General features: G+C 39.3%; 1 protein-coding gene across 4 annotated transcripts in view; it reads right to left on the bottom strand.

The window, feature by feature from the left end:
- The window catches only part of SLC44A1 (solute carrier family 44 member 1), a 95,454-nt gene that overhangs the window by 52,062 nt on the left and 31,286 nt on the right, over positions 1–12,106 (bottom strand). For all 4 annotated transcript variants that reach the window (XM_079331281.1, XM_079331280.1, XM_079331282.1 and 1 more), the window contains exons 5-6: positions 5,592–5,685; positions 612–781 (exon numbers count right to left, since the gene is read on the bottom strand). In XM_079331281.1, coding sequence (XP_079187407.1) covers positions 612–781; positions 5,592–5,685 — 264 coding nt within the window. The remainder of the gene's footprint in view (positions 1–611; positions 782–5,591; positions 5,686–12,106) is intronic.

Below are 12,106 nucleotides of genomic sequence, written 5' to 3'. Positions count from 1 at the left end.
TCTGTATTGTTGGGAACTTCCAACTCTTCAGAAAAGGCTGAGATTTTCAAAGACCTGAAGTTTTAACTTTGAAGAAAGGGGAAGAAGGAGGTAACATACAACAAATGGGCACTTAATTTATTTCTTTTTTCACTCTTAAAGTTCTCATAACTTTGCGTACCTATGCTATATGAAACAAATCAAATCCCCTAAATCCAACAGATGTGTACGACTGTGCATTTCTCAACCTGTCCTTTTTATTTGGAAGGGGTTTATTTGGACTTGAATTGTTACAAGATGACTACTACAAGTGCAAAAGGGGAATACTATAACAAAAATTAAGAAAATGCAGATATTGTCTTGACTATATCAAAACTAATGTTGGCTAATTAACAGCCATGCAACCTCTATCTCATAATCAGTGTAAGAAAAACAAAATCAGGAATGCATATGTATATTACTTATGAAAATGCTACCCAGCTATCAAACATAAATTTAAAAAGCATTCTGAATAATTTTCGAAGGGATTGTTGCTATTACACATATTTTATGCTCATATTGTGGTTAGAGTGTGTTAACAATCTCCTAATAGAGTACACTAAGAAATAGCTAGTAAGGAGAAAAACAATTACCTAGTGATAACAAGCAAAGTCCCATTATAATCTCTTTGCTGGTCATAACTCCACTAATCAGCCTGTGTAAGACACTACTGTCACTGACAAAGGTGATCAGGGCCTCTGCAAACTTGGCATAGCAGGAAATGTTCACAGGAGCACAGCGATGGAAGAATGGAATAGGTGCACTGGTGACACAAGAAAAAAAAAATCAGAAAAAAAAATTACTCCTACTTAATATAAATGCCACATCAACACACAAATGAAAGGTGAATAGATGCAATCATTCCACCCTTATAACATCATAACCAGAAACCATGTGTTGAATGCACAAGTGCTGCTGAAATGAGGATGATCATAATGGAAAGTGATGCAGTTCTTACAAATAACCCTGTGAGGCTGGAGCGTACATTCCAATAGGATATTATTACCCTCCCACCCTTAAATGACAATATGTTCTTATTTCCACTTAAATGTCTTTCTTTCAAGTGTCAGGTGGTGAACCAGCAGCTGAAACAATGCCTTTCACTCATGTTAGAATGGAATACCGGTCCATATTTGCATCTAAAGAAATTGCAGAATAACAATACTCTTCTTGAGTGTTTATATTTTGTACTAAAGGACATCAGCATTCACAACTACTGCCAAGCAAAATGAATGTATTTATTCCTATCTTTCCCCATACTTAGCTTGTTCTTGTATTGAATATTACAGTCACAGTGTTTATATTCATTAACTTTGTTAAAATTCTGCCAGGATGCCTCTATTGCTTTGAACTGTTTTGGAAACACCCTCACAAAAAACTATTGAGACTATGCACAAAACTTCACAGAATGCCCTGAAAAACCTGCTATCATGTCTGTCAGAGAAAGATGTAAGAGAGCAAAAACTTCCCTTTTAAAAGTGGGTAAATTTATTTTCTAAATGTCTCCCATTAAGTGGCAGTTGGTCTTACTCAAACTATGTCAGATCTCAAAGTGGCCCATTACAAGATTTGATCAATTCCCAATTACATTTCAGACATGAATTACATGTTCCTTCCTATAACCGGATCCAATGAAAAAAATGTCCTCTCTATTGTTTCACCTGCCCAATCTTCTTTATTTGAAACATTTCATTGGACTGTAGCAGCAATGAACATAATCTTCTCCAGTTTCCCCATTTCAGCAATGGCCTATAAATCACCAATTTTCTGCCCTCAGTAGCTACTTTTAAGGCCATGTCTCTCTAAAATTCTAACCACCATTTTAAACACATAGTGCCAGCTGCCTCAGGCACATATTTCCCATCCACTGTATTTCTAGGTAAAAAGGATGACATGGTGAAAACCATTAATGTGCAACTATTCTGTAAAGAAATTGGGAGAAATTATGATCACCTGCCATTTCTAGGTAATTAGTAGATCCTAGGTTTTTGTTTAAAGACATTGATGATTGCAAATTTTATGCCTCTAGGATTACTATGCTGAGTAGGTAAATGCATTTGGAGATGCTCATATTGATGGTCTACTTTTGGGTAGTAATGAATACAGCAGTTAAGCACAGCATAGTAATTCTGCATTAGTCACAGTTGTTAAAAAACAAATTAAATCTGTAATGATGGCTGCCCTACTTAAAAGGTAGCCCATGTATCCTTTTAGCCTCTTAAAAAAGAACCTATTTTGGAACACTGTTGCTCATTATATGCTGTATTACTGAAAAAGACTGAAATGTGAGAGGTTTATTCAATTGTTAACTGCCACAACTTTACAGAAAGCCTAGAGCATTTATAAGTTGTCATTACCAGTAACAAAGCCCAAATTCTGAGGTGGCAGTAGGCAAAAGAATGTTACTCCTGCATCCAAATACAAAAATATTCACTTTGAAAAGAGAAGTAATGAGATTAAAGTATTCTTCCAAAATACATCCCAATGGATGAAAATATGTTTTTCGCGTCAGAATTTATATTAGCCATCTAACATCCCTTAACCTAAAGCAACTTCATTACCTATTTTAAGTTACCTATTTTCATGTGCAGTAGTTAATTGCTAATTTTGTTTTAATTAATAAAAAGAAAATAGGACATTGGTTCCTATAAGCTTTCTTAAGTAAATGGGACTCCTGAGAATCCACTTTTGACATCTGTTTCTGCTCCAGTGGCTCTGACTGAATGAGTAGGTGAGGTAAAGTGTCCTAATAAAAAACACAATAATAGGCACATTCTCCATGACCTGTGCTATTTTATATGAACTCTTGATTGTATCTTGGTATATTACATACTGAAAAGGAATTACAAATTTCTAAGAATAGCAACATGATGCTTAATCATAAACAAGTACAAATAAAATTCAAGCCAGTAGATGTTGGTCTCAGATGGTGTACTTTTAAAGCGTTATTCAAATGAAGTTAGGAGATCCATCTGATTGATACTCAAGTATTAGATTTCAAGGAGTTTTTTCCTCACATTACTATACCTGCGTATGTACAGGGGTAGTACAGCAACCTGTGTGTGGGGAGGGGGAGTCCAGTTGGAATGCCACTGCTAGCTGCTCCTTATAATCTCCAAAGGGCAGTCCCCTGGCACAGCTCAGCACAGCTGGTTTATAGATAAATGCTACAGGGGACAGGACAGCTTTTCCTCCAGGGTCCTCTAAACATGCAGTAATGCCTACAGAGACTGATAAAGGTTGGGTGAAGAAGAAACACATAATGCTAACTGCATTGCTAGACTGTACTGCTCTGTTAAAGCTGGACATAATACCTTGAAGATGGATGGTAGGAGTCCATTGACCACCTCAGCTGAAGGCTGTGAAGGAGCCTGGTCAAACAGAAAACATCAAGGGACAATCTTCATACTACACACTACCTCCATTCCATGGAACTAATGGGAATCAAAGGGTTCATAACTCTTGACAGATTGCACTGATTTCAGCCGGGGAGGGGTTAATTTTCTTCACAGTGGCTGGTATGGAGCTTATTTTGGGTTTGTGTTGAACACAGCTGATAATGGAGAGATGTTTCTGTTATTGCTGAGCAGGGCTTGCACAGATCCAAGGCTTTTTCTGCTTTTTATACAGCCATGCTGGCAAAGACACGGGGGGTGCATGGGAGGCTGGGAGGAGATACAGCCAGGACAGGTGATCCCAACTGACCAAAGGGACTTTCCAGACTATGTGGCATCATGCACAGGACATAAAAAGGGGGAAAGAAGAAGGAGGGCACGTTTGCAGTGATGTTGCTTATCTTCCCAAATAACTAATGCATGTGATGAGGCTCTGCTCTTTTGGAGATGCCTGAACACTTGCCTGCCCATGGGAAGGGGTGAATTAATTCCTTGTTTCGCTTTGCTTGTGTGTGCAGATTTCCTTCCCCTATTAAACATCTTTATATCAACTCACAAGTTTTCTACCTTTTACCCTGTCAGTTCTCTCCCTAGTCATGCTGGTGGGGAAGTGAGCAAGTAGCTGTGGGGGTCTGGGTTGCTGGATGGGGTTAAACCATGGCACAAATCAAATGTGACTGCTAGGTAAGTTCTTCCTGAATGCCTCAGTCTACAAGATGTTGGGTGTTCATTTGGTTGTCTCAACAGGATTCCATTTCTCCTTCAAATTAGACTTACTTGAATAATTTAACTATAAAAACCTGGAAACTAGTGGTTTACAGATAAGATGTTGGCCTTTTTTGCCTTAGGGCATTAAGTTCAGACTTTTCAATCTCAAAAATGCTCAAACATGTTGCAAATTTTAGTAATACCGTATCAAAAATGGGAAATACTCCATCTACACATTAGCTTATTTAAAATAACACAAGGTAGTTTTTTATGAGGAATTTACATAGCATCATTAGACCTCTGACGCATTGTTCTAATCTTCTTTTTTCTTACTAAGCTATATTGATTGAGACTGAATGACATGGGAACACACAATGAGAAGTCAATATAATTCTGGCAAAAATTAGGACTAACAAGCCTTTTCAGTATGCAAGCTGACACTGAAATTTTGATTTGTTTTTGTCATATTGCTGTAACAGCTGGCTAGTTGCATGGAATATTAATCTACATGGAGAAAATTTAAAAAATAAATTGATATTCCAGCTGCCATGAATTGTCACTATAATTTAAAAAAAGAAGATTCAGTGGTGAGGCTACAATGTACACAAAAAAGACTTAAAGTCAGAATTTGAAGAACTGACACAAATATAACATTTACAGAAAAAGTAACATAAAACTATGCATAATATTCTGCAGTTACCACCCACTACTGAGTATATTTGAGAAGCTAAATTTTGAGAAACACAACGTGGTTCTTCTCTAGTTAGTGCAATTACTGACAGAAGGCTGTGCACAACAGCTAGCAGATCACTTCTTTTTTCAGCAATGCTCATCTCCACAGGTCCAGGCAGCAGAGCTAGGAGAGTTTATGAAGCTATGAACTTTCCAATCCTATTTCACAGCAGTCTAATGTAACACTTAAAAAAATAAACCTCAAAATGATCTTTTAATAAAATACAGCTCTCTTTTTGGTACTCGACTATCTTATATTAGTCATTTGTGAACTGAAAGAGTGAAAAATGAAGCAATATGCATCTATCTGACTGGCTGAGGTGAGGTGTAAGAAGTGAATGCTGCAGAGATTGTGCATCCCCACATAATTTTTCCTCCCAAAGATTAAAAGTGTTCCATGATTGTCTCAGATCTGCATTGCTGATAGGCAACTGGCAAAAATAGGGTGAAAGGCAGTAAAACAGCTGATACTTAGAACAGTGTCAGTCACATGAGACAAGAGAATATGAATATATCAGCTCAATAGTTTCCGTAACACATACATGGATAATTTGGGGTTTTCTTTGACTGTTATTTTCATTACATTTTAAAAACCAGATTTTTAGAAATATATACAATCATACACAAAAACATCTACGTGGTAAGAGTGAACATGTGTTGGTATTTTCTAAAGAACTGTCATAATCAAAACAAATCTCTTCTCCCTCCACCCCAAATGAGACAACTCGATCATATTACCTCTCTGGAACAGGATATTTAGGACATAACTTGGCAGCCCTTGGGTCTGTAGTATATTCTGATGGCTGTAGTTCATAACTACACAGATAGGATCCTGTTGAAAAGTGAAAAAAAGAAAAAAATTGATATGGAAAACAAATAAAAAATCAAATATTAATATTATTTGCAAACAGGCATTAAAACTGATTGAGGTGCTGATTCTGCACCTCCTCATGTCATTACCACAAAGCTTTGCTACACCTCCTCCTGTAGTGTGGTGGATCAAGTCCAACACAGTTGTCAGTAGAATATAACAACACTCTCCATCAAGCTTTGGATTTTCCAGAGTTTGTGTATTTGAGTGGAAAAGACTAATTCACAATGTGATGTAAATGAGAAGGACACAAAATACTGTAAAGTCCCCCTCCCTGCTATTACAACATGGTTTTTTTGATAATTTTTTATGCATGAACATTGCGTAACACAACATTCATGACAGAAAGAAAATATTCCTGGATTTACAGGGTTTTTGTGTGTATATTCAAAATACAACTAGTCTATGGATTTCAGGGAGAGGAACAAAGAACCCAAACCGATAAGTTAGAAAGTTGGCTGAGAGATAGCAGAAGCTCTGCATTACATATCCAAAGTTTCTAAAAAGCTGAACTCTTTCCATTAAAAAATTGGTACAGCACAGTAAAGACCAAGTTGCCTATAACAAAATTCAAACATAAATTAAGTTTTCCTTTGTATCTGACACTTGCCTAATGGAAGTACCTTACTTAGCAGAGATTTATTTCAATTTATCTAAAATGAAGCCACTGAACATCTGACCCAATGCTTCTAGGAAATCAGCAACTTTCAAATCAGATTGGAGTCCTGGTATATCAGAAATTGCAGAGGTAAGATGGCCTCCAATGATCTAAGCTGCCTATCCAAAGATGAATTTCCTTCCAAGCTTGTTTTCTAATAGATTGCTTACTTCCAAGTGCAAGGGCTTTTAATATGTAGCTTTTAGTCCTTTTCCCCTGTGCAACACACAATAAGGACTTATCTTAGTCTTGATCATCAAACTAAATATTGAATTCTTTACATTATGAAAATCTCTTCTTCAGGAATAGTTTGTAAAAGAGAATTCTGCAAACTGGATCTGGATAATACATATACACCATTACCCAAAATAAATCAAGAATTTTGACAAACAGCTTTACACCAAACAGAACTATTATTTGTTGAATTTGTAGAATATTATTTGCAGAAATTTAATCTATCATTGCTACCTCTATCCAGAGACCTATTCACAGACTGAAAGAGGAGAGAGCCTACTTAGCTGCCTCAGCTGCTCTCTATCTAATGCATTCTCTGGAACACTATTTAAGTACCACTTTTACAAAGAAGTTTTTTGGAAGCCAGTCCAAACCACCAAATGCACTATTGAAGAAAGTCAGATTTCCTGCAAAGAGAAGTTATGAGGTGAAACATCGGAAATGCATTTTCAATTATACTGTTAACATTAATCCTTATGCTGCTGCTTATGTGAAAACATAGCATGAGATAAACAGATATCAGGCAGACAACATTCCTTAGATCTTAGTTGTGAATGAAGTATCTAAAATATTTTGTCCTTTTTGGGCAAAAAGCTCTATACTGCTACAAAAATTGTTAATCTGTTCTTGTAGATATGAAAACTTCTGGATAATGTTCATTTACTAACAACTCCATCTGTTGGATGGTCAGTACTGGAGAGGGTTATAGGTTTATCTTTAAAACAGACAGAAAAAGAAGATTGTAGATATTTACATTTATTTTGCTATAGATCAAAAGATAAGTTATAAAGATGGTTCACCGCCAGCTGAAGATGAGCCAGCTGTGCCCAGGTGGCCAAGAAGGCCAGTGGCATCCTGACCTGTATCAGCAATGGGGTGGCCAGCAGGACCAGGGCAGGGATTGTCCCCCTGTACTTGGCACTGGTGAGACCAGCCCTCAAATCCTGTGTCCAATTCTGGATGTCTCACTGCAAGAAAGACACTGAGGTGCTGGAGTGTGTCCAGAAAAGGGCAATGGAGCTGGGGAAGGGTCTGGAGCACAAGTCCTGTGAGGAGTGGCTGAGGGAGTTGGGGTTGTTCAGCCTGGAGAAAAGGAGGCTCAGGAGTGACCTTATCACTCTCTACAATTGACTGCAAAGAGGCTGTGGCCAGGTGGGGGTCGATCTCTTTTCCCAACTGACCAGACACAGGGCAAGAGGAAATGGCATCAAGCTGTACCAGGGAAAGTTTAGATGGGTATTAAGTGTAATTTTTTCAACAAAAGTGTTGTCAAGCATAGGAAGAAGCTGCCTGGGGAAATAGGTGAACCCCTATCCCTGGAGATAATTAAAAGATGTAGAGACATGGAGCTAAGATTTACCAGTGGACTTGATGATCTTAGGGATATTTTCCAGCCTAAATGACTCGCTGGTTATGATTCTATGGCGAGAACAAGGAGCTCTATAGGAAGAAATGGGATATGTGTTACGTGGACAAGTGTATATAGATTCAAGATACACAATGTTTGGGGCCAGCTTGGCCATTCTGCCCAAGTGACCAATGAGAACTACAGTTTAAGTATCTTATGCAAAGACCCCAACATCTAAACAAGCCTAAGGAACAGAGTGGGTCTGTGGATATCCATGCTCCCTTTTGACTTCTGGCAGTTCAGGCAGGAGAGAAAGAGGGCAGGATTTACCATGGAGAGGAAAGGAAACTCCTTCTACAAATGTGCGTCTGGAGACCTGTTTGGACGACAAATATAAATGAAACAAAATCAACATGCCAGATCCTGGTATGCATACAGGTCAGAAACCATTAAAGTAAGACCTGTAGGGTAACTCAATACACTCCTGGCTGTAGAACAAACTGGAGACATCTTGACAGTTCCCTCTGGAAGCTAACAGTATATTCCCTCCTGTTATGCCTGTCAACTGAGGCTGCCACTACCATGTCTTTCCTGGGATCTGCTTTTGGGCTACTCTGGATCTTTCCCCTACAGATGCCTATCTCATGGCATGTGCGCTCCTTAGTCATAGCCAAGCATAAAGATATTTTCACTGAGCTTGCAAAACAAAGGATATTAACTACAGTGTATTTAAACAAACTACCAGTCCTATAACTGAAATAACTGTCCTTTCGTCCCAAATAATTAGGCAGAAACTCTAACTATTCACATAAATATCTATTTATATTTTCTGATATATATATTTTCTGACTTCTCCAATACTGTGTAGGAGAGCTTTAGAACACAAATATGTGCTTGAATAATGTCACTTTACATTAAACTTCAAACTGATTTCTTAACAAAAGAGTCTGTGTGCATCACGACATAGAATTTTTCATTTTCTAAGGTGAGAGAGAAGAATGAACTGCATTGTCAAAACTTCCACTCTATATTAGTTATTCTGGGTTAGAGGAGACTAGCATAGCCAAAATTTTTGTTGCTGTTCAAGTTTGTAAGGCCTGAAAAAGTTGAAAGAAACATTTGAGTCATCTACCTTCATGAGACAGTTTACCAAAGACACTACTTTTTATCCCTAAATTATTATCACTCATAAATGTTTCAAAACCAGTATGAGCAGGGTACAGAGAACAAACTAAAAGATCACTGAAATAACACACTCTTTGCTTCCTACAGCAATGCACATATTTCTTCTGGAGAACCCCTTAGGCAAATGACATCCAACTGTCCAACAAGGACTGGATTTCAGACCCCAACATGTAACATTAAGAAAAACACTTGTAAACTACACAGAACATCAGTGTTTGGGCTATTTGTGAGTACACAGTAGCGTGCCGGTATGCACACTTTGGTCCTACAGTTCTGTATTTGGTGGTTTCACACACAAAGTGAAGACATGGAGACACACCACAGTTTCTGTTCCATGAATGGTTTATTTTCAATGAATAGAACTGCTCCAGCCATTAGAATATATTGGAGTCCTAACTGGAATAAAGTACCTCAAGAGGACACTTAGCTGTAGGAACTTCTTTTCTATGTCTCCTGTTTTGCCGAGGCTTGGATTAGTAAGAAGCTAAACAGCCATTATCACTGGCACTCATAGAAAACAGCTATATTTAGCCCAAGTTTATATATAAAGATGCTGTAGAAAGCCAGGACTTTTATTTCAAATATTTTTTTCTAAATAAGGCAAATTATTGAAGGTCTTATGTGCTCATAAGACACAGTACACAGAAGACATAGCACCCTGCTTTCCATAACAGTACAGTAAACAGGAATGTCCAAAGTAACCAAAGGTGGTTAGATAAAAATACTTTTAGAGACCAGAGCTCAGTACAGCTTTTCTTCCTGCATTTGCTCTGCTGTAAACCAACAAATAAACTCCTGCTAAAGCAGCACTGCTATAAACAGTTTACAGCCTGAGAAATTGCAAGATTCCCTTTGTCATCCAATAAGAGGAGCAGTCCACAGAAGATACCAATGACATTTATATGTCAGGGAATACCCTGACTTATAGTAGTGGAAAGCATACCAGTGGTTTTGGATTCCATTCTGGGAGCTCAGCAGTGTCTACCTATCAACACTTGTTAACAACTAAAACAAGGATTTTCAGATCTAGAAACACGGACTCGTATTCAGAGACTAGGATTTAAACAGAAAAACACAAAAATATTCAGAGACAACAGGAATAGCTTCGGTACCAGGAGGAGTACATTCACCTCAGGAGTTTAGGAGTATATTCTTTTAAGTTACAAAGAGCTCCAAGCAGCTCCACATACCCCTTCTCATATAGACATGGCAAAGCACAGCCTGAGAGACTACAAACCACAGTTTTGAGAAAGTAATTTATATGAACTTCCGTTCTGACATTGTGCATGCATTGTGCACTTACACAGCATGACACGTGACATGTTTAATGATTTTTTAACTTGTCTGTTTCACACTGGTGATGGGCTTAGAGGATCCCAGTGCCCAGAGCTAGAGGACCATGACTGGAAGAATGATAAACTCCCAGCTGACCCTGAATTCGTGTGGAATCTGCTGCTTCAGCTGGATTCTCATGTATCTATGTGGCTTCATGATGGGAATCCAAGAATACTCAAAGTGTTGGCTGATGTCATTGCAAAGACACTCTCAATTATTTTTGAACAGTCTTTGGGATCTGGGGAGTTCTCAGCTGACTAAGCTGGCTAAGGTTGTCTCAATGTTCAAGAAGGAAGACCCTGGAAACTACAGGCCAGTCAGTCTCATTTCAGTGCCTGGTAGAATTATGGAGATTATTCTGGAAAAACACCTGAATGACACCACAGCCATTGTCACAACCAGCACAGCTTCATGAGAGGAAAGCCCTGCATGTCCAACATGACCACCTTCTAGGACAGGGTAACCCACCTGGCTGATCCAGGGAAGCCAGTTGATGTTATCTTTTCCAATTTCAGTGAAGTTTTTGATACTGTCTCTCACAGGATCCTTCTGGAGAAAATGTCCATCCCACAGCTGGATAAACACATGATGTGGTGGGTGAGCAGCTGGCTCTTGTGTCAGGCACAAAGGGTTACAGTGAATGGAGTGACATCAGTCTGAGGACCTGTCACTGGTGCGGTTCCACAGGCCTCTGTCCTTAGCCCTGCACTCGTCAACATCTTAATAAATAACTTGGACACAGGACTCAAAGGCCCAAATTAAGTTTGCTGGTGATACAAAACTGGGAGGGGCCATTCACTCCCTCAAAGGCAGAGGCTTTGCAGAGAGGAGTTAACAAATGACAGGGCTGGATAATTACCAACTGTGTGAGGTTTAAGAAAGACAAGCACTGGATTCTGCACCTGGGACAGAAAACCCTGGATGTATGGACAGACTGGGGAATAAGACCCTGGAGAACAGTGCTGCGGAAAGGGATCTGGGGGTCACTGTCAAGGGTAAGTTGACCATGAGTGAGCAGTGCCCTGGCAGCCAGGAGGACCAACCCTGTCCTGGGTGCATCAGGCACAGCATCACCAGCCAGGCAAGGGAGGGGATTGTCCCCCTCTGCTCTACTCTGAGGGCTGTTTTGGGTGCCACAATATAAAAAAGACGTAAAGCTCTCGAAGAGTGGCCAAATGAGGGCAACTAAGATGCTGAAGGACCTTGAGGAGAAGCTGCGTGAGGACTGGCTGAGATCACTTGGTTGATTCAGCCTGGAGGAGTCTGAGGGGAGATCCCATCACAGGCTACAACTTCCTTGTGAGGGGAAAGGAGGAGCAGGCACTGGTCTCTGTAGTGACTAGTGACTAGACCTGAGGGAATGGAAGTTATATCAGGGAAGGCTTAGATTAGGTATTGTGGCAAGGTTCTTCATCCAGAGGGTAGTTCTGCACTGGAAGAGGCTCCCCAGGATAGTGGTCACAGCACCAAGCCTAACAGAGTTCAAGTGGTATTTGGAAAATACTGTCATGTATACAGTGTGATTCTTGGGGTATCCTGTGCAGGGACAGAATGGGGGACTTCGTGGTCCCTCATGGGTCTCCCCAGCTCAGTATATTCTATAGTGATTGATAACTAACTTC

The sequence above is a fragment of the Erithacus rubecula genome (assembly GCF_903797595.1).
Source record: "Erithacus rubecula genome assembly, contig: SUPER_Z_unloc_2, whole genome shotgun sequence".
Taxonomy (NCBI): Eukaryota; Metazoa; Chordata; class Aves; order Passeriformes; family Muscicapidae; genus Erithacus; species Erithacus rubecula.
Note: the sequence above shows the minus strand (reverse complement) of the source record. Positions and strands in the feature narration are given on the sequence as shown.